The sequence below is a fragment of the Cibotium barometz genome, chromosome 32, assembly GCF_041138505.1.
Source record: "Cibotium barometz isolate CiBa-2024 chromosome 32, ASM4113850v1, whole genome shotgun sequence".
Lineage (NCBI taxonomy): Eukaryota > Viridiplantae > Streptophyta > Polypodiopsida > Cyatheales > Cibotiaceae > Cibotium > Cibotium barometz.
Genome location: NC_141077.1, coordinates 15,661,686 through 15,687,601, shown reverse-complemented (window position 1 = coordinate 15,687,601; position 25,916 = coordinate 15,661,686). Strand labels below are relative to the sequence as shown.

Sequence of the window (25,916 nt, the reverse complement as noted above, 5' to 3'; positions counted from 1 at the left end):
ATTGCAAAGACAGTATGGCTTGGACATGTTGTCCAAGTATGGTATGACAAGCTGTAAGCCTGTTTCAGTGCCATTGGAGCATAACACAAAGCTTTCCTGCTGCAGATACAAGTAAGCTTTTGGAGGACCCCACTACATACAGACGCATAGTGAGTAGTTTGATCTACATGACCATTACAAGGCCAAACTTGAGCTATGTTGTTGGACTTGTGAGTCAATTTATGCAAGCCCCTAGGAAGCCACGCTACTTGGATGTGGCTAGACGGATCCTCAGGTACATAAAATCCACAGTTGATTATGGACTTTTCTATGAGGCTGGTACACAGAGATACAATTGCATGGGTACACAGATGCTGATTGGGCTGGTAGTATTACAGACACAAGAGATCTACCAATGGTTTTATGTTCTCATTTGGGAGTGCTACTGTGAGTTGGAGCAGTAAGAAGCAGTCAACAATTGCCTTGTTGAGTATAGTGGTAAAGTACAGGGGTGCTGCTATGGCAGCTTGTGAGGTAGCTTGGTTTCAGAAGCTACTTGGTGACATGGGAGAGCCCGTGGGATAGGGCAGTTGTCATATATTGTGATAAATTGAGCAGTATATATACAGTTGGCCAATAACCCAGTTTATCATGCTAGAATGAAGCACATTGAGGTGCATTATCACTTTGTGAGGGAGAAGGTTCTAGCAGGAGATGTAGATCTGGTATATGTGAGCACAGAGGATCAGGTGGCTGACATCTTCATGAAGGCATTGGGCACAGAGAAGCTCCACAGGTTTAGAAGCTTACTTGGAGTGCAGTGTGTGGAGTTGAGCTCGATGGAGAGTGTTGAGATATAAAGCTCAACTAGTGCTACGGCGGACATCGATGACCCACCTGGGTGATAGCTTCTACATCTACACCACTAGCATGGTTAGTGAGATTATGGGTGATATGCGGCTAGTGGGATGACAGACTGTGTGACAACCATTTTGGATTACTAGAGACTGGCATAGTTATAGCGCCAGCTCATTTAGTCAGGTTCACATTATGGACCGACCCTTGTATGTTGTAGTTGAGTACTAACCCATATAGTGTGTACTCTTATCTTTATGTTATGTTGGTTGAGTAGAGATGAAGAAGATAGAAGAAAATTCAGCTATCCCCATCTCTCTCTTGTGTCTTTCTCTCTCTTGTGTGTGTGTGTTTGCTTGCTAGGGTTTGAAGCTCTCCATCTCCCCCACATTCGCTTTAATTTTTAAAGAGCCAAGCTACTTCCACAACACAAGGAGACCTCACATGAAGAACATCGACATCGCATATAACCTTCATGCTGCCTTGACATGCTACGCTGCCTCTACCACCAAGGCTACCCAAATATTATCAGAACATGCCCTACATGTGGCTAAGGATCGGGTCCCGAATCTACCACTTAACCTTGCACACAAACTTCACAATGTATCTTAGACAATTCACAACTCTCTAACCTCACCATCGACCTCGGTGATGTGAGGACAGGATCACTATTAGAAAGGGGGCTATGTTGACCACATCACTAGTTAACATGGTTTCTCTTGAACTCTTCTCTTCTCTAGTCTTGCTTGCTTCTATGTTGTTGGATTCTTGCATGCTTGATGGATTTCCTTGTATGAATAGGTCTACTTGCAGGTTGCTCCCTCTCATTAGCTTCTTCTTTATCCATGTATTATGATAAAGAACCACCGCAAAAGCTAGCACGCCCACATTGGGAAGTTGCATTGTGACTCAAACGCAAGATCCAACGTCACATGATTCCAAGGCTAAGGTAAGCTCTTAACTTGAACACATTCTCATTTTTACTATAAGAAAAGAATCACAACATGTACTTGGCAATTATATGTTCACAAAATTGTGAACCATCACCATTATAATAGAGAAAGGAAGATCTTCGTCATGTTCCTCTTTTTAATCTTCTTGTTCCAGAATAAAGCAAGGAGATCTCAAATGTACTTGCTTATGGATTTCTTAATGACAAACCCTTGAACAAATATTGAATGAGACATTTAATCAAAAAGACAATTGTACAACTAGGATAAGATGATATCTTACATCATTATGATCTTCCTAATGCTCTTCTTTCTAAACTTGATCTTGTCTTAAAATGATGCAAGGAGAACTCAAACTTCCTTGCTTATGGATTTCTTATAGATAACTATACTAGGATAAGATGATATCGTGTATCATTATGTGCAAGAGGATAATTTGTTAATGTTTTAGAACGCGCACATTCAAGAGTGGCGAAAGGACATTATGCAACTAAAACTATTGCACAAAGGAGTGGCCAAAGAAAATTATGCACCTAAAACGTTGGCACATTCAAGAGTGGCCAAAGAACATTATGCACATTCATGAGTGGCCAAAAAACATTATGGAGCTACAACTAATGCACATTCAAGAATGGCCAAAGGACATTACGCATCTAAAGGACATTCAAGAGTGTCCAAAGAACATAATGCAACTAAAACTAATGCACATTAAGAGTGGCCAAATAACATTATGTAGCTAAAACTAAGGCATATTCATGAGTGGCCAAAGGACATTATGCAACTAAAAACTACTGCACAAAATCTCTTACAAGCATGACCATGGTGGCCCCAACACCATTTGATGATACTACTGCTAAGTTTGATGAAGTCTAAATGAGAGTCAATAATTTGCAATGCCTCAAGAGAAGGATAGAATGTCCTAAACACCCATCATGGTCCAACGACCATTTGAGAAATGGGGAATAGACTTCATGGGACCTATCTATCCTATGAAAAGAGATGCACAAGATCACTATAGGTCCTATACGTAGCCATCGACTATTTCACCACGCCAAAGCTAAGGTTATAAGTAAGTTTGATTCTAGGATAACAACCAAGTTTTTATATAATCATATCATTTCAAGATTTAATTATCCTTTGGAATTGATAAGCGACCACTGTTGAAATGGCAAGTAATGTTGGGTAAACGTTAGGAGCAAGGGGGAGCAGTATGTGACCCTCCAACATTTGTAAGAAGGGCCATGTATCCCATTGGGATATCTAACTGTGAGAGAGAGAGAGAGAGAGAGAGAGAGAGAGAGAGAGAGAGAGAGAAATTTTTTATTTTTTGTGGAGGCGATATATTCCTCAATTTATTACAGGACAATACATTTTTGGTTCATAAAATAGTTGAGGACCTTGGATATGAAAGATTACCAGACTAGGTTTGCAATTGCTCAATCAACTCTTAATTTCTGAAGTTAAGGATTTTCAAATTCATGAAGTGAAATTGAAGAGAGGGAGGGAGAGGAGATCAAGAGAAAAGGTAAGGTCCGTGCACGTGTGGGGGGGAAAAGGAAAAAAGGGAGATGAGAAATATACTAATTCGAGATTTCAAAGAGTTTCTTATTGTTTGCTGAGCACATACACCTATCACTTTGGTCTTACAAAGCAGCTAACATGTGAGGCTAGCACATGAGGACATTAAGCTCAAACTACTGTGCCTGATAAAAGTTGGTAAGAATCCTTCAGACACAAAAAACTGCTTTGAAACCTCATGCAAAGGTTATGAGAAAAATTTCTTACTGTAATGATTCACTTAAGGCCACCCACTGTGCCATTGAAACAGACTCATTTCAGCTCTGCCAGCATCACTGGCAGCAGCCTCCAAAGCCACCTAACCCTCTACATGCCAAAGCCCCTTACAGTAAAGTTACTTGCGTACATTTTTTCATATATATGTTTACACATGGCCAAAATAGCTACAGTTGACAGGTACATAACCAAAATAGCTACAGTTGACAGGTACATAACCAAGTTGCCAACCCAATTGGAACGGCCATATTCCACCGCCAGCCTCCAATTGCACGGCAACTGCAACATCTTGTAAACAGTGTTAACAAGATGTTTCTACCAGTGAGTTGTTTGATAATAACAATATAGCTACGAAATAATGTCTGCATTATATACATGAGTTCCCTCAGAGTCTTGGCTTCATGCAGTTATGAAAATTCTTCGTGTACAAGATGATGTCTGGTTGATGACCACCTCCTCATGGGTCTGTGGAAGCTCGGTTCCCGGAATATGTCTGGCCGCGGACTCCTCAGACGAACATAATTTCGAGCACAATGTGGCATCACTAGCCTAACAAGAAAAATAACTATGCAAACAAACATCGCCAATCCAAGAAGAACAAAAAGCCCTTCCGAGCTTTTGAGATCTAATCGAGTAGATTGTACCTGTGAAGGGCATTGATAATTACTCAGCTTTGACCCATCCTGCAGCTTTTGCATTTGGCCACTCTCTGAAAGATTGAGAATAGCTACAGAGAACGCAGCTGCTAAACTATGATTGCGAAATGCCTGCAAGTTGAAAGCTCAAAGGAAGTCAGTAACACAGCAAGGCAAATGCATCTTAAATTATGGCTTGGTGGTTGTAGGTACTTACAAGGCCAAAACCTTCAATGGTGAGCTTTGGGCTGACTGAGAATGTGCAGTCTGAAGGTGACTGGACCCCAAGGAACAAGCTAATGTAAGGAATCTCATCAATAACAGCTGCTACACCTCCCGGAACATGTGGCCCTAAGGCAAGGGCATTCGCATACTCATCAGAACCATTCAACGGGATAAGGTTTGAATTTGATATGTTGTACCGCAATGTAAGGTAGTCTCTCACAATTGAGCCCACTTGATAGCCAATTGGAAGGTTCTCACTTGCAAGCGTGCTGATATTCTTGGCTTCTGCAGAGAGGTCATAGACTGTGAGAATTGAGCTCAAGCTTGCCGTGTAGCTTGCACCAAGGAGGAGGATAAAAAGGATCCAAGCTATCATCACAAACTTGGCTAGCGGGTTTTTTATTGACTCTCCTGAAAAGTGTTATGTCATGTTCAGAGGCGTGCAAGTTGAGCATTGCTGGATACAATATTGTCAGATATAAACAAGCTACATATCCATACTTACGCTTGAAAAAGACTAGTATCGACGTGACAAACCTGAAATCATAAAACAAACAAACATCAATAAGAAAAATGCACTAAACACCACTCAAGTTCGATACAAGCAAATAGGTTGGGACAAAATATAGTTAATCTGTGCAGAAAACATGCATAGTGTCTGGAGAGGAGAGTGTGGAAGAAGAGTGAGATGGATGCAGAAGGAACACAACGTTGCGGACTACATTTGTGTTGCACCCCAATCACCCACCCCACTTCTTCCTCTCTCATGTATCTTGTACTCATGGAATAAGAGACTGCACCTCCAACTTCTCTTTTTCCTCCTTGCAGACCATCATGTAGCTTCTTAATTAGCATGGCTTAAAACACGGAAGAACATACAGACAACCTTTATTGAAAAGCAATCCATCATGGAATGGACCCCATCTTAACTGATCAAAACCTTGGGCTAATATTTTGTGTAACAGGTTTGGCCAGTAAGATCTCAATAGTACACCAAGACCTTAACGGTATGCACATACAATATACAAATATAAATCACAATGCCAGCGTATGTGTGATTCATGCCCAAGCACACGCTTCGGGACTGAAAGATGAGCCAGTTCCACTTGTTTGGGTATTCTTTTATTCCAAAACTGGAAACTGGAAACTGTGTCCTTAGAAGTGAATTCGATCCAACAGGAGCACCAACCTCAAGGTTTTAACTCTGCTGCTGCCTGCCATTCCCAACAGGAGGATGAAAACCTTGAGCAGAAGGTGAAACAGCTGGCTCCCTCAGTGCAGCATGGTGAACGGCAATTAGAGTGTCATTCCCAATCCCGAGAACGCTTTGAGAATTAGAAGAACCCGCAAGGGAGCCACCACTCGTATAAGCATCATCAACAAACCACTTTGAGGCACCCCAACGTGCCAGTTTCCCATCCCCTGTTCATAGCAGCAAAGTTACAAGGATCCATGACTCACCTCCACAAGAGGAGCTAAACCGATTTTTGACATCCCAAGTTCAATGGAAAGATGGAAGGCGAAGTGATCCACGAAGATGTGTCCCAGTAGGCAGTATTGATACTTTTCAACTGCATCTTGTTTGAACGGTGTTAACTGGAGCCACAACGTTATGGTGGAAAGATTACATGAAGCACTGTGTGGAGGAGGACTGGAATGGTTGCAGACAAGCCTGAAGGAATTTACTCCCGTGGATTACAAAAGCAATGGGAGAATTTCTCACAGACGCACAGCAAGCACATAACTGACTACTTGGCCCACTTCAGGAAGTTGCTACTAATGCTCCATAGGACTGATGAGTCCCCGTAGCAAGTAGAGCATTTTGTGGATGGCTACGAAGCTGTCCTTGCACACAAATGTTCATGCACAATGGCCCCATAGTCTCCTGGACACAATTCTTATCGCAATGACCCTCAAGAATTTAAAAGTTTCCAAGCCGAGGACTCAAGCCCAGAAGAAAAAGGTCAAGAAGATCTCCAAGGATAGAGTTGTTAAGGCCACATAGGATAAGGACAATTCTAGTGAGGGAGCATACTAGGATATGACCCTCAAGAAGAGTTCCGAGCTGCACACCTGGCCGGTCAATGTTTTTTAAGTGTCTCCACCAAGCACATTGCAAAAGATTGTCTGAGAAACACGAAGGAACAGTCCCAAATGGAGGCTTCTTCAGGACCAGAGGATGAAAGTGGAGGACATACACATATAAATGCATACATACAAAAAAAGTCATGGAGAGCTCCTCAGCTCCCCCCCCCTGCCTTCGCATTGCCTGCCCCCCCCCCACCCCCCCTCTCTGTGTGTTTCCAGATCCGCCCCCTCCCTCTGTTTCCCCCCCCCCCCACCCCCCACCCCCCTCCCTGTGTGTTTCCAGATCTGCCCCCTCCCTCTGTTCCCCCCCCCCCCCCCCCCCCCCCCCCCCCCCAAATCTCCTGCCTCTCTCTCCTCCACCTTGCCTCACCCGCCCCACCCTCTTCCCTCAGCGCACCCGCCTCATCCCCCCACCCCCCCCACCCCGCTTTTTGCCGCCTCCCTTCGCCCCCCTAACCTGTCCCGCCCCTTTTCAGAGCTGCGCCCCCCTTTTTTTACGTCTTCTTTGTTCTCCGCCTCTCTTCTTTCTCCCCTCCTGTGCAGGTTGGTGCTTCCCAGGCTTCTGGGGTTTTTTGCTTTATTCGGCAAGCTTCGCCCTATTCTGGTCACCACCCTTAGGAGAACCCCATGGCAGCCGCTCCCTCATCCCCGACCGAGGCCGCCGTTTCTTGCATTTCCTTCTCCGAAGCGGATCTTCACATTCTCGCCACAACTGTTGCCTCACTTCAGGCCTCCACCCTGGTCTGCAAATTGTTGGTAGCCACCCTGCATGCGGACAGCTCGGGGATCTTTTACAGGCCAGCCTCTTTGGCAAACTCCCCCCACTCCCCTCACGCTGTTGGCCTGGCCTGCCCCCCCAGTCTCCCGCCTCTCTCCTCCACCTTGCCTCGCCCGCCCCACTCTTCCCTCGGCGCACCCGCCTCATCCCCCCCCCCCTTTTTGCCGCCTCCCTTCGCCCCCCTAACCTGTCCCGCCCCTTTTCAGAGCCACGCCCCCCTTTTTTTCCGTCCTCTTTGTTCTCCACCTCTCTCCTTTCTCCCTCCCATGCAGGTTGGTGCTTCCAGGCTTCTGGGGTTTTTTTGCTTTATTCGGCAAGCTTCGGCCTATTCTGGTCTCCGCCCTCAGCAGAACTTCATGGCAACTGCTACCGAGGCCGCCGTTGCTTGCATTTCCTTCTCCGAAGCGGATCTTCACGTTCTCGCCACAACTGTTACCTCACTTGAGGCCTCCACCCTGGTCTACAAAATTGTTGGTAGCCGCCTTGCGTGCGGACAGCTCAGGGATCTTTTACAGGCTAGCCTCATTGGCAAACCTACAAAGATCACTGATATTCACCCTCTAGGGTGCAATTGTTGGAAGGTTGGCGATTTCGAGCGTGTGATCTATGGCTAGAAGGTGCCTTGGATTATCCCATAAGTGGAAGCATGGGCAATTGAAGAGCCATATATAGGCTAGAGTGGCAAGAAATGTGGTTTGGTCACGTTGATTATCCTTTATGTGGATAATCTCGTTCTCACTGGCAGTCATGTGGAGCACATAGCAGTGACAAAGGCTGCCTTGTCAAAGGAGTTTGAGATGACCGACTTAGGCTTACTCCACTTCTTCTTGGGATTGGAGATTTGGTAGACCCAAAGGAGGTTCATGGGATTGGAGATTTGGTAGACCCAGAGGAGGTTCTTTGTTTCTCAGCAGCGGTATGTTCATGAGTTGCTTGAGGCCTTTGGGATGAAGAACTACAAGCCTATTACATCACCGATGGACCCAAACACGAAGCTTACAGTGAATGATCCTTGTGAGCAGGTTGATGCCTCGTTGTATCGGAAGCTCGTTGGTTCATTGATTTGGTTGCTGAACACTAGATTGGACTTGAGCTTTGATGCATCTCCTACGTGCGTTAGTCTTCCGCTGCGCATTCTGACATGGTATCAAAGCCCGGGCATGTGTGGTCCTAGGCGACCCCCTCGCGCCTCGATGGCTTGCGGAGCTTGAACCGAGGGAGGGTGTTGGAAGGTTGGCGATTTCGAGCATGTGATCTATGGCTAGAAGGTGCCTTGGATTATCCCATAAGTGGAAGCATGGGAGTTGAAGAGCCATATATAGGCTAGAGTGGCACCTTGTCATAATCATCTCCCTCCGGCCGGTGTTTTGGGAGACAGCTCACCGGGAGATGGGAACCCGGTGGAGGGATGCTGCAGTGCCCGTTGGGGGTGTTCGTGGAGCTCGATGGTGATGCTTCTCCTACGTGCATTAGTCTTCCACTGTGCATTCTAACAGCAGATACTACCAGGTGGAGTTCGATTCGCCATGGGCGTCAGACCAAGTCATGCAGCTTAGTCCCCTTGCATTGCGTACGACGCTGGCCTTCTTTGCACCGTGGCACCACGGCTTCGATCCAACGTCTGACCCACTAGCTTCCCAATGACAGTTTGTTTCCCACGCCTTAGGAAGGAGTACCTTCCTCTTCTCCCGGTGATTGGTGATGCCATTGTTAGAAGTCATCTCCTGTCTATTTGTATACACCAGGGCCTCTGTTGTGGGTGTGCCCGCCCGTATATCATTTTTCCACACTCCCCGTATTTTTTCCCCTATTTTTTTCCATTTTTTCCTAGTGGTTGGAGGGCTACCAGGTGATGCCAGGAGCACCCTATTGCTGGCCGATTGGATCTACATCAGTCATGGGCTGTAGGAGTGCTGGCCAACTTGCTTTGCTCAGGCGTAGGCATCTGTAGCTGGCCGACTGCTATTTTCAGCAGTCGTGGGTATTTTCTCAGTCGTGGGCACCATCTGAAGCTGGCCGACTGCTCACATGGAGATGTATATATTGCCCCTCAGCCCCCACCACTTATTCATTCAGTTTTTCCGGATCTTGTGCATAGAGAAGAGTTTACACACCTATCTCTCTGTGTTTCTTGTGCTGATTATTTTCTGCAGTCTACTTGCTCTTGTCTACCCAAGTTTGGTTGTCATTTCCGCTGCATATTCTGACATGGTATCAGAGCCCTAGGCTCTAGGAGATCTTGGGCGTTTTTCTGAGCAAGAGGGGGAGCAACAGGTTGCTGATCGGTGGACTGTTTCGGGCTGAACGGGAAGAGAAGGTGCAAGAGGAAGGCGGGCAAAGGGCTGGACAGCCACTTGCATATTTTCAGATTTTCAGATTTTTCCCACCCACCTACCCTTTCAGGTTACTCTCCGAGATGGCAGATTTACTCGAGATGGCTGAGAAGCACGTGAAGATTCCAACTCTCCCCACGTTCCCAGTGGATCGTCAGTTGGACGGGTCCAATTATGGCATCTGGAAGGTCATGATGGAGTCAGTTCTAGAGTCATATGACCTTGCTGATTTTATTATCATAGGGGTGCCAAGGTCGGAAGCTGAGGAAGGGGAGTTATTATCGACGAGGAAGGACCGAGAGGCACAGGCACACATGTGGGACCGTGTCAACGCCAGGGTCCGGTCGTTTATATTCCTCAATTGCACACCACAGGTGATCAACCATGTGAAGCACATGACGCTGGCGAGAGGCATATGGGAGTACTTGGCTTCTTTGTACAACAGGGTATCACCCATGAAGCGGATATCCTTGGAAGTGCAGATGCGGGTTATGAACCCTGCAAAGTCTTCGACGATGCGGGAACACATTAACAAGCTGCAGGCCCTTCAGCAGGAAGTCCTTCAAGCTGGGAAAGAGATATCATCCGAAGATATGGCCATCACGTTACTTTCCCACTTGCCTGGTCAGTATTCCGCTTTCTATTCCTCGTTGATCACAAGTGGCAGGCTCAGCACCATTACTTGGGAGGAGCTTGTGCCAATGGTCTTGGACCAGGAGGAACGTTTCACAAACCCTCCTCACGGCGGAGGTTCGGAGGCCTTAACTGGCCAACGGTCGAAAGGCCGTAATACCAACAAGGGCAAAGGGAAGGCTTCACCGGAGAAGTCTTCTGAGAAGAAGCCTGATCCAGAACGAGAGAAGCTGAAGGCCAAAAGATCGTGTAATGATTGTGGCGAGAAAGGCCACTACTGGAGGAAGTGCCCTAAGCGGACAGGGAAGAGTGCTGATTCCTCAACCTCAGCTGCGAAGACTCCGGCATTTGTGCACTTGGAGATGGTGGACTCCGATGCTTCATCATCTTCGAGCGAGGAGGCAGTTGGCTTCACCGCAAAGGATACCCAGGAATGGATTCTCGACAGTGGTGCTTCCAGGCACATGACTCCATCCCGTGACTTCTTTCTGGATCTGAAACGGCAGTCAGGTCGTATCTTTATTGGCGATAACTCCACTATTCCGATTCATAGTGAGGGCCGGATGGAGATTATTCCCGACGGCAAGGGGAGCAAGCATGGTTCCCGTGTTCTTTATGTCCCTGCTCTGGGCTTTCATCTTTTGTCACTGCATGAGGTATGCAAGACTGGCTTTCAGGTGGAATTTGAGGAGCATTCAATTGCTCTAAGGGACCGTGAGACAGGCAAAGTTGTTTGGGAAGGCGGTGTGGAGAACGGCATCTACAAGCTCTCTGCACTCTCCTCACTGACAGGCTCTCAGGTCGGAGATTTGTGGCACTTTCGTTTTGGCCACTTAAATGTGGATGCTTTGCGGCGCCCCTTCCGGGACCAAATGGTGGTTGGCTTGCCAGATATTGGTAATAGGCAAGGACGCTGCAGTTCTTGCATACGTGGTAAGCAGCACAAGGAATCCTTTCCGAAGCAGGCTTCCAGGCGGGCTTCGAAACCATTGGAGTTGATTCACACTGACTTGTGTGGACCACAGCAGATACCATCCTTGGGAGGATCTCTCTACTTCATGCTGCTTGTTGATGATTGTACCAGATTCACGTGGGTCTACTTTCTTTCACAGAAGGACCAGGCTTTTGCTCGGTTCAAGGATTGGCACGTGATGGTGGAGAAAGAGTCTGGATTCCAAGTCAAGACTCTCAGGACTGACAAAGGAGGTGAATTCTCCTCGACTGTATTTTTCCGGTTTTGTGCAGATCATGGCATCAAGAGGGAATTGGCCAATACAGGATCGCCTTCGGAGAATGGAGTTGTTGAACGTAAGAACAGGACTGTGGTGGAGATGGCGAGGACCATGCTGGAGCATCGAGATCTTCCTCGTCCACTTTGGGGTGAGGCTGTGGCAACAACTGTCCATACCATTAACCGCTCTCCGACGACTTCTGTACCCCATATGACTCCATTTGAGGCATATTTTGACAGGAACCCGATGTCTCGCACTTCCGTGTCTTTGGGAGTGACGCGTATGTACATATTCCGAAGAAGTAGAGGGGAAGCTTGACTCCAAGTCCCGCAAGCTAGTATTTGTGGGGTATAACTCTCTTTCCAAGGGATACAGGTTGTATGATCCAGAGAGGAACGAGATTGTTGTCAGCCGGGATGTGGTCTTTGACGAGCATGTTCCAGCATCCACTGTCGAGGAGCCGCCACTTCTTGGAGATCCAGAGGAGTCTGATGATGATTCCCAGTCTACCACTCCAGTTGATCCACCTCAGTCATCACAGGAGGTTGAGCCCGCAGCTGGAGTTGAGCCCCCGCGACCACAGGAGGCTCCACGATCTGTTCGAGTACCTAGGTGGTTGTTAGACACCCTTCGGGAGTCAGGTGTCACGGAGCTACCCTCCGAGTGGACCACAGAGGACGGCCCTCGAAGATCACATCGAGTCCGAGATAAAGGCAACACGGCGGAGCTTCTTCAGGTGAACTATGCTCTGATGTCTTGTATCATGCGGGATAAAGAGCCCACTTCCGTAAAGGAAGCCCTTTCACAGGATACTTGGGGGGAAGCCATGCAAGCGGAACTTGATGCCATCGAGAAGAACAACACTTGGGAGTTGGTACCGAGGCCGTCGAAGCGGTCGGTCATTGGTGTCAAATGGGTCTTTAAGACCAAGTACGCGGCTGATGGGTCGGTGGACAAACACAAAGCCAGGCTCGTGGCTAAGGGTTATGCTCAACGGCCAGGCATCGACTACGAGGATACCTTTGCACCGACAGCGCGGATGACCACGATTCGGACCGTTCTTGCCCTTGCTTCTTCTCAGAGGTGGCCCATGTACCAGATGGATGTAAAATCGACGTTCCTTAATGGTGACCTGCCCTTGCTTCTTCTCAGAGGTGGCCCGTGTACCAGATGGATGTAAAATCGGCGTTCCTTAATGGTAACCTGCAGGAGGAGGTGTACGTTGAGCAGCCTCCAGGCTTTATTGTTCCAGGATCGGAAGGGATGGTTTACAAGTTACGTAAGGCCTTGTATGGTCTTAAGCAGGCTCCCAGGGCTTGGAATCAGAAGATTGATTCCTTCTTTATTCGGACTGGATTTCAGCGATCGGTTGCAGATCCGAACCTGTATCTCTTTCGGGAACGCGGCATGGTCACACTCATCATCCTTTATGTGGATGATCTCATTCTCACCGGCGGTGATGTGGAGCACATTGGAGTGACGAAGGCTGCCTTGTCAAAGGAGTTTGAGATGACCGACTTAGGCTTACTCCACTTCTTCTTGGGATTGGAGATCTGGCAGACCCAGAGGGGGTTTTTCGTCTCTCAACAGCGGTATGTTCATGAGTTGCTTGAGGCCTTTGGGATGGAGAACTGCAAGCCTATTACTTCGCCGATGGACCCGAACACAAAGTTAACCATTACAGATCCTTGTGAGCCAGTTGATGCCTCGCAGTACCGGAAGTTGGTTGGTTCATTGATCTGGTTGCTGAACACCAGATTGGACTTGAGCTTCTCCGTGGGGCTGTTGAGCTCTTTTATGCAGACGCCATTGAAGACTCATTGGGACGCAGGATTGCGGATCTTGCGGTATCTGCAGAGTACGAAGGATCTGGGACTCTTTAACACAGGAGGGAATGGAGTCAAGCTCCAAGGTTGGAGTGGCTTAGATTGGGGAGGAGATCCAGACACGAGGAGGTCTACTTCAGGATACACTTTTACCCTCGGCTCAGGAGCAGTTTCTTGGAGCAGCAAGAAGCAGCCAACTATTGCCCTTTCTTCGACAGAGGCAGAGTATCGAGCTGCTTGTGGTGCTGCTTGTGAGGTTGTATGGCTGCGGAGGCTGCTAGGCGAGATAGGGTTTCCACAGAGGGAGCCCACAGTCATCCAGTGTGATAACCAGAGTTGTATAGCTATTGCTCGGAACCCAGTTTTCCATGCCCGGACCAAGCATATAGAGATACAGTATCACTTTGTACGTGAGAAGATCTTGGCGGGTGACATCTTGCTTGTTCGACGGAGGACAATGCGGCGGACCTCTTCACGAAGTCTCTACCTCAGGCTACGCTCAGGCGGCACTCCAGCTCCTTGGGGTTGGTTACACAGCCAGGAGCTGAGAGGGGGTGTTAGAAGTCATCTCCTGTCTATTTGTATACACCAGGGCCTCTGTTGTGGGTGTGCCCGCCCGTATATCATTTTTCCACACTCCCCGTATTTTTTCCCTATTTTTTCCATTTTTTCCTAGTGGTTGGAGGGCTGCCAAGTGATGCCAGGAGCACCCTATTGCTGGCCGACTGGATCTACATCAGTCGTGGGCTGTAGGAGTGCTGGCCGACTTGCTTTGCTCGGGCATAGGCATCTGTAGCTGGCCGACTGCAATTTTCAGCAGTCGGGTCGTGGGTATTTTCTCAGTCGTGGGCACCATCTGAAGCTGGCCGACTGCTCACATGGAGATGTATATATTGCCCCTCAGGCCCCACCACTTATTCATTCAGTTTTTCGGGATCTTGTGTATAGAGAAGAGTTTACACACCTATCTCTCTGTGTTTCTTATGCTGATTATTTTCTGCAGTCTACTTGCTCTTGTCTACCCAAGTTTGGTTGTCATTTCCGCTGCATATTCTGACAGCCATCCGGAGAGTGATGGAGTTCCCCCACCCCCCCCCCCCCGACGGCCCTCACGAGGGCAACTTCGATCCCCCCCCCCCCCCCCCCCCCCCGGCATCTGTGTGTACAACAGCAAGTAGAGTATTTAGGCCTTCCAGGCCAATGCTTCATTTGCAAGCAGATGGGTCATTTAGCTAGAGCTTACCCTCGACGGCAATCCAAAAGACCGCCTCTAGTGGTTCCTCTCCTCGTTTCTCGTGATGATCCTCACCAAGCAACAAGGAGAGAGGTAGGCCCTCAAGCAGCGAAGCACCAGGCCCTGACTACAGATGACCCAGCTGTTGGCGAGTGGCAGACGGTTAGCCCGCACCCAGCAAGCTGCCAGACAACCACCAGAGCCAAGCGTCGCCGCCGTGCGCGCCAAGTTGGCAAATGTCAGGAGGATTCGGTTCTGTCAAAGAACGGTTATGAGCATTTATCTCAACATTTTCCCATTGGTGACGCGCCATCTGCAGTCTCGAAGCGGGCCCCTCCATCCCCACCAATATGGCGACCGATCCCTCATCGAGATCCCCCCCAACCCCCTAGTGTTCTGAGAGGCCAGCTGGCCTCTCTAAGCCCCCAGCGAGCCCCTCCCCGCAGCTTTCCTCTCCGCAGCTTCTCTCACAGCAGCACCCCTCCCCGGCCTCTCCGCTCCTCCGCCCTCCCTCATCGCCTCCCCCACCTCCTCCCCCCCCCCCCCTCCTCTCCCAACCTCGACACCGTCGTAGTTCACTCCACCCTGCCTTTATCATCCAAGCCCAGGATGATAAAGGTTTGGAGCATCATCGCCCTCTATGAGTCCGTCACCGGACGAGTGAGAGCCCCAGGAAAGTACATCACAAGAGATCCCCAGCACTATTGGTGTGAAACACGGCTGCCCTCTATCACCCACTCTTTTCGGCCTCTACATTGATGAGATCTCGAGCTTCATTGACGGATTAGGCGGGGCTAGTCCCACACTAGCAAGCATATTGATCCCCATACTACTTTATGGAGATGACATCGTTGTCCTCTGAGACTCAGCCGAGGGGCTTCAGAGACAGTTGGATGCCTTACATGACTTTTGCACTCAGCAGGACCTCTCTGTTAACCTTGGTAAAACCAAGGTAATGGTCTTCAATACCTCTCGCTCCTTCACATCCAAATTGAGCTTCACATACAGAGGGGATCCTGTGGAGATTGTCTCATCCTATGTCTACCTTGGTGTCACTTTCAGTGGCCCACGCTTTACCATGGTTCCGGTAGCACATGCCAGAGTGACACGGGGATATGCAGCCTTGAGCTTACTTGAGCGGCAGTGCTTCCAGGTACATTTCCAGGAGCCCAAGACAAAGGACTGGCTTTTTGACACCCTCGTCACACCAACCTTGATGCATGGAGCAGCCTTCCAGGGGCCAGATTTATCCGATGAGGATTGGCAGCGAGTTGAGAGGCCCCAGGTCATGATGTTCTCCCGTATGATCTGCAGCAAACCATCAGTCCCACACCAGATTATCCAGGTAGAGTTTGCTGCAGCCCCGATGGTAGTGGATGCACTCTTCCAGACAGTCTCCCGCTCTTCCCAGGTGGGGCCCCGAGGATCTTGGGACAGCCTATAGACTATAGTTTCTTCCGATGTCTAACGACGGAAGGGACCGACATGTTTGAGGAGACAGGAGCCCCTATTCGGGTATGTGTGGTTTTTCACCACTTCAGGCCCTCTACACTAGATAATGATGTGATGATTTCCTCTTCAATACAACCCCGGGGACAGAGTGGGATCCCAAGTTGGGGGCAGCAGCCATCCAAGGTCAAGCAGTCGAGCTCTCCCACCATCTCCACAATCTTCACATCACCGACATTCTCACCCATTTTTGGCCTTTGGCTAGGACGGAGCTTGGACGTTCAGCCCATCAAGGCCAGGATGGGGAGATGGCAATCTCCAACCTGGAGGTGTTGCTTTTTGTATTCATGCATACTTCTGCCACGGTACCTCTTCCCCCCTCTTACAAATACCTCCATTGTGATTGATGGAGTCCGGAGTATGCATACGTCGCATTCCTACATAGTGGCATCACATGGAGGACAGGATTATACATCCCCGAACGGATTGTGATTATTCCCCATCTAAACTCTCGCCCAAGACTCTTCGAGTGGAGGGCAGATCCGCTAGTGCCGCATCACACAAAGATTGATATGCAGATTGTTTCATGGAACATTCAGGCTTTAGGGGGGCCTCGCTGCTTTCAGAGACAAGGCATCCTACGAGGTGAGCTTCAGAGAGCCATAGTTCAGGGACCCATAGACATTTTATTCCTCCATAAGCATCAACTCTCAGAGGCGCGGACCCTGGGAGATTCTTCCAGGCAGGAGTCTCACTTTATGGTCCCCATCCTTCTGCCCCTCCAAGACGGACTGAGGGGTGTGTATCTATGTCAGTGAGCAGCTGTTGCCGGCAGGTAGATCCCTCTTTTGGAGCTCAGCCCGACAAGCCCTCCCTCGGGCTGACTTCAGGTGCTTGGGCGGTGACTTTAACATGATAGAGGCGACAGAGCACAGACTTGGAGGTGGCACGGCCACACTCTCAAGAGCAGAGTATTCAGCTTGGGAGGAGATGATTCTTGCACTCAGGGGACAGGACCCTTGGCATCTTCCAGAGTTTGGTCATAGCCCTGGGAGCCTTTGCTTCTTGAGATCGGATAGGAGTAGCACCACCCCAACCTCTCTAGACTAGATAGGTTTTATGTTGATGAGTGGGCTTGCAGCCGACGGGGTATGATTGGTATCTTGGCAAGCACTTCATTTTTTGATCTCGCCCCAGTTATTATGTCCTTAGAGGACCCCTGGAGGCACGAAAGGCATGTGAGCTCAAGGATTCCGGACAGCCTCATTCAGGACCCCGAGATATGCAGCAGGATAGAGTAGATATGGGCAAGTGTGTGCACATTGGATGAGGGCTTAGGGGAGATCAACAGTTTCTTACAGGAGGCAGCCTAGAGCCAATCAGAGGGTTTCCGGGAGCAGGAGAGGAGTTTGAGGAGTCGTCTTGCCTCTTTACAGTGGCTACAGGAGAGGCTCCCCCATAGCCAATGGATCGCGAGTCAACTTGCTGCCCCTCGCATGGAGATTAGATCCATAGGGGAGAGGAGGGTGGAATACAAGTATCACGCCAGGCCTCTTTCTGGACTCAGGCCGGCGAGAGAGTCACAAGGCATTTCTTTGTGATAACCGGCCCCCACAAGAGGAGAGACCGTATTCGCAGGTTGTGTGGCCAGGATGGAGCTATTGTTTCAGATCCCCCCCCCCCCCCCCCCCCCCCAGGTGAGAGCCATCACCAAGGACTTTTTTCAATCTCTCCTCACAGGTGCCCCTATCTCCACAGGTGGTGGACACACGCGAGAGGGTCTAGCGGCACACGAGGGAGGTGGTTCCCCCTTCTCTTCGGTCATTCTTATTGACACCATTCACTGCTGAGGAGTGGCGGAGACATTGACGGCACTTCCCAGGGGCAAATGCCTAGGGGCGGACGGGCTTCCAGTCTCTTTCTTTCTTCGCCATTGGGACCTCATGGAAGGCGGCCTTTGAGCTACCTTCAATGAGATTATGATCACAAGGGCCATGCCAGAGAGCCTCTCAGAGGGCTTGATTCACTTGATTCCCAAGGAGGGTGGTGAAGGATTGGAGATCTGGCAGTGGAGACCCATCACTCTTCCAACAACAGCCTATAAGATCTTGGCCAAGGCCATCAACAGGAGACTTCAACCCTTTCTTCCAGACTTGATCCACGACACTTAGATTGGCTTTGTTCAGGATCGCAGCATTCTAGACAACATATTTAGCTTCTGGGAGGCGACAGTTTCGGCCAAGATGCGGCAGCAGGACCTCATTGTGCTACTCCTCGAAGTTGAGAAAGCTTATGATAGAGTAGATTGGAGCTTTCTAGCGGGCACAATGAGCAGGATGGGATTCCCCATGGAGTGGATTCGTGGAGTCTCGGGACTTTACTCAGCCTCACACAACCAGGTTCTCATTCAAGGAGCCCGTGGCAACAGATTCCCCCTTTTCCACTCGGTTAGACAGGGTTGTCCTCTAGCACCTTACCTCTTCCTATTCGTCGTCGCTGAGGCCATGAGTAGTTTTCTCTCCGCCTAAGAGACCGGGCTTCAGGGATTGCGTCTTCCCCTCCGCACGCAAGAGGAGCTGATAGACTCAGAGTTTGCAAACAACAAAGTAGCTTTCCTTGCAGGAGATGTGGGGAATCTCCAAAGATTTGGGGAGGCGATCGAGATTTTCTGCCGTGCATCAAGAGCACAGATCAACTGGCACAAGTCATGTGGTTTTTGGGTAGGCTCAACATCCGCCCCAACTTGGCAACCAGTTCAAGCTTTCCAGTGGATCTCGAGGGGCACTCCAATTCATTATCTCAGTTGCCAAGTTGGCATTGATATCTCTCTCGAGCAACAGCTCGCCCTGCTTCTTCTGAATATTCGGAAGAAGCTTTTATATTGGATTTCGGTGAGGCTCTCCCTAGCAGGCAGGGTGGTGGTGGCGAACCAAGTACTTCTTGCCACCATGTGGTACATCACTTTGTGCTAGACCTTTTCTTGGGCATGTATTGGCCATGTACATCGATTGATCCGGAACTTCTTATGGGCCGACAATGATGGGAGGCCAGCCATGGCCAAGGTGGCATGGAGAGTGATCATTCAGCCACGTCATAGAGGGGGGCTAGGCCTCATCGACCCTGCTATCCAAAGCCGCATCCTGTTGGGCAAGCTGATTGTTAGAGGCCTCCATCCCGGTAGTGAGCCCTGGAAGGATTTTCTATTGGCCCGGATTTCAGCCCGCACTCCAAGTCTTGGGGACCCTTGGCGGCAAAGTACCCGATCGATCTTCACAGAGATGCGAGCCCGTGGTTTTAGCCCGGCTTTTGAGAACAAATTTGCAGCCACTTTACTTCGTGCTTGGGATCATCTTAGGCTAGCCCTCCAACAAATAGCTCTAGTTGCCTCAAAGGAGAGGCTTCAGCAGCCTTTGGTCTGGAACCCCTTGATCCGTTTACCCAGTGGCCACATGTTAGGGGCCCGACCACATGTATCTTGGGGCGCCTTGAGCATGGGACCAATCAAGTCTCTTGGAGATTGGATCACCCACAGGCAGTTACCCCCGAAGGTGCAGGAGACAGGCCTGACAAGGATCTCGGGTAGAGATTGTCTCAACATCAACATCGACTCAGCTATCCCTCAGGAGCGGCTGACTCCTCCAGACCCTACCCCCCAATGTGGCTAGGCGTGTTTACCAGACACGATATCCTCGTGGCGGTCCATGGAGTAGATGAGGATACTAGTCTGCTCACTTTTTCTATTGGATCCCATGGCAGACTAGAGAGATCTGAGCTTCCCTTGGAGGATTTCAGTGGCTGCACCTTGTAGAGGGTAAGGGTGATTGGTTTTCAGGCACGGGAATGGCACATGGATCCAACACCGGCCAAGGTGGCCAAGGAGAGCTTATGGCAGCTATGGATATGGGAGTGCCGACCTCTCACGCGCCTTCAATGGGACCTGGGAAAGTGGACTTGGCATGACCCAGCGGATTGGGACGGAGACTTTGGATGCCCCCTTCTTTGCATATATTGTGCGGCTAGGCCGCAGGATCCAGATGCCTGAGATAGATGGCACACCGGCAGCAGTAGCACATTGGCAGTCTCAAGGCCTCTCACAACGCTTCCTTTCAGATTTTTGAAAGAGACTGTGGGACAGCTTTCGGCCTAGAAAGATCACCCTTTTTCTTTGGTTGATGGCACATAAGAGTTTGGCGGATGGTACTTGGCTGGTAGTTGGAGGTCGGCCAACAGCTTGCCCGCGGTGCAGCCACCCCCAGGAGTGTTAGAGACATTGCCTTTGGGATTGCTCGAAGGCTCAGCAGATTTGGCAACGGATTCTTCGCATCTTCGCATCTTCGCTATGCACAGGGCACCAACCCGAATCATTACATGGGGCACTGTCGCTTGGGCCACAGAAGCTAGAGTGGTCACGGCTTATGAGGAGGATGGGGGAGGGCTAGGCCTTTAGGTCTCTCACCATCGTATTGATGCAGTACCAATCACAGTCCCACCTACAGGCGACTGCGACCAGGCTCATGCCAGAGATGGAAGATTTGCAGTAGCATAGCAGCCTGGCACATTTGGCATGCTAGATGCAGTGTCGCCATCAAGGGTACCCACACTCTGCCAGCTGAGACCATCAGATATCATTCACCCCTCCGCGGTCAGTGGAGGAAGTTACAGGGAGGTTCTAACTGCATGCAGAAGCGCAGGAAGCTTTCTTGAGGCTTTGGAGGCCTAGCCTTTTCCTCACAGATAGAGGCGGTGACCCCATTTGGCATTACACACCACCTGTGTGATTGTTCCCTTCCCTGTATGAGATAGCCTCCTCCTCACAGAGCGGCCGGCCGGAGGAGAAGCATCTCTTCCCCTTATGATCATTTGATTCCCACCTTAAATGAGGCGAGTTTGTATTTAGCCCTTCCTGGTTGTATCTAGCTCTTTGCGGCTATTTTTTCTTTAACTAATAGAAGGATCTTTTTCCTGGAAAAAAATAATAATAAAATGCATACATACATATATAAGCTCGCATACATACATACACGTGTGTGTGTGTGTGTGTGTGTGTGTGTGTGTGTGTGCGCGTGTGTACACACAAGTGTACATATACATATATAGATATGTGCATGGATGCATACATGCCTACATACATTCATGTACATATGTATGTACAATGTATGTACGTACATAAGTATGTATGTACATACATACATACATCAGCACATATATGTACATCCATACATACACAAATAGACATGTGTGTCCGCTGATGTTGGCACAATCATTCATGCATGTAACATGCTTCAAGCCTCTAGTAACGCATGCACATCACACCATTCATTAGCTCTTTCAAGTTTCTACAGAGAAAGCAAGAAATTCACATTTGGTTAAAAGCAACTCATCTCAGTTCTTCTCTACTCACTTTCTTGGAATATTTTCAACAAACATGGGGCAGAAAAGTTGAGACCTAACGCCATACATAGAGCAATTGTCCAAGCGGGCTTGAGGCTGAAATGGCAGAGACCAATGGCCTAGGCTGCCATTCCCCACATAGGAACATGAGGCAAGCAAGGTAATAATTGTCATTCTACGCCTCTTCACCCCCTTCAACAAACATTGCTCTTGCAATCTGAGAATTGAAGTCCCTAAGAAGCGTGCTTGAGAAAAGAGGACTTACCAGAAGGCTCTTTTGAACTGCTCTGATTTTGACTGTCCTCCTCCAAGGTGTGGGTGCTCATTGCGCTCTAGCAGCCACAAAGATATTCCTGTTAAGACTACCGATAGGCCCATGACAACCCAGGTTTCTAATGTAAAAGGCGTGAAGAACACTCCAGGAAAGTGCTGAGAAACCCCAACAGCCGGTGCAAGCAAGACGATTCCAGAGTCCAAGTATGACTGTGTGAAGTTGGCATTCTCCAAACGTGCTGCTGAAATTGTGACATCTCCAACTACTGCATCATAAGGCAAAGACTGGGACAACACAAAAGATTGTCAATGGTGGGCAGCAGACAGTGTGTGAACGCAAAAGTAAATACTGTGAATGGTGTGTGGGCAGTAGGATACCTCATGTAGGTAACTGAGAATGGTCTTGCGTGCAATAGGTTAAAGCATTGTGAATAGAAAGTGTGCAAAAGGTTACAACATTTAGAAACTGCAAATGTTATGTAGAAAAACATGTGTTGAAAGAGAAAAAGGTGTTATAAGGTCACATACAGGACTGTTGAAAGCAGAAGTTGTTTTAAAAAGGTGTGCTACTCATACCTCATTGGACAGGACATACCTACAAACATGAGTATGTATGTACATAACAAATAGTGCAAGGGGGAGGGGGGGGTGTCAAGTCCAACTTGTTTGCCAGGGTGGGTGGAATTATCCACACCATGTACGTGCGACGCGGCCTCCATGGCGAGCACGGACCGACAGTTTCAGGTTGAGCCGTTAGCAGGATGTCGTGTGGTTGGGTTATTAGGCTTGCCATTGTACAATTCCATAAGGACTGGAGCTTGTTGGATTAAATCGATGTGAAGGGCTTCTAATACTTGGGGGTTTTTGAATATGACCGGCCAGCCCTTTTTAACGTGAAATGTGAGGCGTTGGACCTTTGAGAAACGAAAGGCCACCGCCCTCCACCATAAGGGTGCATGGAGCTCTTCACAAATACCATATAGGAGGCAGCCGCCACCAGCACACATGGAGAGGAGAGCATCGTGAGAAGGGGTCGCCATCATAATTGTGGAGGAGGGCGTCGCTTTCAAAGGGCTGCTAGCAGTCAGGCTGCAGCTGTGTGAGGGTCGGGCTGCCTTGCGCATGCTGATGCACAGCTGCCTTGCATAGTGGGCTGCACGTCTCACAGTCGGATGCATAGTTGGCGCACGTAGGTGGCCAACACATAGCAGCTTGGTGGGCACTCTCATCTGGGACATAGTTGGGGCACTCCTGTGGCGCACATAGGTGGCCAGCACACAGCAGGGAAGTTGGCTTCACTTAGGCAATTGGAGTAGGCTTATAATCAATGAGTCAGATAACTTGATTGAGAAGATTGGAGAGTTCACTCGTATCAAGCTGCAGCTTGAGGAGTACGAGAGCACCATCAACAATCCCATCCATAAACTTCTTGGTAAATTGCCTGCTTCCTTTGATTCTTTTAGGGATAATATTTACTTCCGTGATCCTCTCCCTCCTTTTGAGGAAGTCATGAGTTATCTCCACGACAAGTGCATGCTTTGCGGAAAAGACAAGTCAGAGTCTGCTTCTGTTGCCTCTAACAAGGGCAAAGGCAAAGGCGGAAAAGGGAACTTCAACAACAACAACAACAACAACAACAAAAACAAAGACAAAGGCAAAGGCAAAGGCAAGGGTAAATAGGATTCAAAGGAGTCCAAGGACAAAAGCAATGAATGTGATTATTGTGGCAGGACAGATAATACTGAGGCATGTTGCTTTGCTCGTCGTTATGACTCTTGAGCAGCCAAAGCCAAGTATAAAGCCCAGGATGCTTCCAAAGCATCTGAAAATGGCAATACCAAAGACAAGGGCAAGGACATGTTTCAGAGGAAGGATCTGCTAAAGTTGCATACATGGCAGTCACAGATTCATCCACTTCTTCACAAGATTCACTCCTCGTGATCACAGATATGACTTCTCCAAAAGAGGTCAGTGACACACCTAAAGCGGTGGAATGGGTTGGTGATAGCGGTGCTTTTGCCCACATAACCAATCAAGCTCATATCTTGGAGGACTACTAGACTCACTCTTCTTCAATTCGAATCGGCGACAACTGAAAGATCCCTGCCCCCTCCGCGCAACGAATTCCGGGGTACTAGCAGCGAAAGTAGCACTTCTTGCGTAAGGCAGAGCCTCTCACTCGGGGCCTCGCACAGATATCCGGACAAGAGACTAATCCCTCGGTTCTTCCAAAACCGAACCCGAAAAAACTTCCCTCGCCCAGCAAACAGGCGATTCCTCCAGGATAATTTTATTCTAACGTAGTCTAACCAAACTGATCCGACCGAACCCGTAAGTCTCATGGTCAAATCAAGGAAGAGACTTGCACTTGGATCATAGAGACCAACGCTTTTTTCCTCATCAAGAGACACATCCGTTGATTCTTTTCTATAGAACAAGGGTTATCCGGGATTTACTTCAACTATCATAACTTAACAGAATTGATCTCATTTTTGGGATCCATCAATCCAACCTAACCCCATCCAATCCCATGGGTTAGCCAACCACCCAACCACTGTAGTGACACGATCCATTTAGAAATTTGGTTATGTTTTGCCCGAGGTACCAGGGAAAAGAGTTCCCAGGCCCCCTAGCCGGCGCTTCAAACAAACTTCAAGATGGTCACACCACTTACACACCCAATATGAAATTGTCTGTTTCACAGATTCAATCTTTTAATGAAACCACAGTATCACTGATCGTAATCCTCCAAAATATCCATCTTGAATTCCAATTTGCAATCATTCCTTCATCGGTGTACCTATAGCATCATTGGCAACCAGAATGCTCACCACCTGTTCACTCAGGGACCTTTTCAATAGTTCCTAGCTCATAGTACTTAGAAATATATTCACTTAAGAAAACCCAGATGGACTCTCCGTTGAAGATCAGCAAGATCAACCAACACATCCATATAAAAAAGCCATGGACTCATCCGTTGAGGACCCACAAGGCCAATCAACCAGATCCATACCCGAGTTCAGAGAACAACTCTAACACCTTGGTTCTATTTTCTTCCTCGACGCACATGTGAGTATCTTCGACGACCCAGAGCCCGAGCACCGTATGGTCAGCACTCTCTAGGCTCCTTCGCAGGTCACCTAGCGCTTCATTCATAGGCCGCTTCTTTGGTCCCTCATCCACCATACCGGAAGCTCACCATTTAAATCGAACCTAGACTGGTCAAGACCTCGGCCGACCTTGCTACGCGAGACGTCCTCCATTGACTCTCCGTCAGCTTTTACAACTTTATCACTTAGGTCTCCACGACCTCATTCACAAGATAGTCAAAATGCTTCTCCAACATTCTTGACATAAAACAGTCATTTAAAAACAAGTTTCATAAATACAGTTTCTAACGAACTCTCATCTTTTCACATTGTTCCACATCATTTCTCGTTATTCCACATTCTTCTACATCAATTCACATTACTTATTTCACATCCAGTCATATGTATTCCTCCATTCTCATCTAATCACCCCATATTACATCTTATCACATCCCTACTCAGCCCCTACCAGCCAGGCATCCCCTTTTTTCAGTACACAGCGAGGCTGGGGCGGCGGATCCAGAGGCACAGGATAGCGGGCACCCCGGCGGCGACCGAGCATTGGCGGCGACAGGGGCTCTCCCCTGCCTTCCTTAGGGACTTCTGGCAGCGCCTTTGGGCCAGCTTCCGGCCCCGGAAGGTGACGCTTTTTCTCTGGCTTACAGCGCATAGAGGACTGGCTGTGGGGGCTTGGCGAGCTTTTGGCAGACACCCAGCGTCCTGCCCTCGGTGCGGCCATGCACAAGAGTCGCAGCGGCACTGCTTATGGGATTACCCACAGGCACAGCAGGTCTGGCAACGCGCTCTCAGGATGGTTTTTGCAGGCTCGCCAGGTGAGATGATGGTGACGTGGGGTGCGGTGGCTTGGGCCACGGACAGCAGCCCGGCCCTTGGATACGAGGACGTCCCTGGCAGTGTGACCATTCAGGTCTCTGACAGGGCGATGGCGGTGGTTCCGACGCCAGACTTCTCTTCGGCAGTCTCCCAGGAGGGGGACGGGCACAGATGGGAGATGATCAGCAGCATGACGGCTTGGCACATATGGAGAGCCCGATGCAGGGAGGCCATAGACCGCTAGGCGATTCCACCGGCGGAGGTCATACAGGCCCTCTGGGTGGACATCATTCACACCTTGAGAGGACACGGGGGGAA

General features: G+C 49.1%; 1 protein-coding gene across 3 annotated transcripts in view; it reads right to left on the bottom strand.

Moving 5' to 3' along the window:
* Window positions 1-3,527: 3,527 nt before the first annotated feature.
* LOC147619861 (glutamate receptor 3.4-like) overlaps window positions 3,528-25,916 on the bottom strand; it is a 33,452-nt gene continuing 11,063 nt past the window's right edge. For 2 of the 3 annotated variants that reach the window (XM_086825712.1, XM_086825711.1), the window contains 4 exons: window positions 21,668-21,960; window positions 4,944-4,975; window positions 4,431-4,849; window positions 3,528-4,345 (listed from right to left, as the gene is read on the bottom strand). In XM_086825712.1, the coding sequence (XP_086681838.1) occupies window positions 3,986-4,345; window positions 4,431-4,849; window positions 4,944-4,975; window positions 21,668-21,960 (1,104 nt within the window). In that variant the 3' untranslated portion in view covers window positions 3,528-3,985. The remainder of the gene's footprint in view (window positions 4,346-4,430; window positions 4,850-4,943; window positions 4,976-21,667; window positions 21,961-25,916) is intronic. The other variant, XM_086825713.1, reaches the window with a different exon arrangement.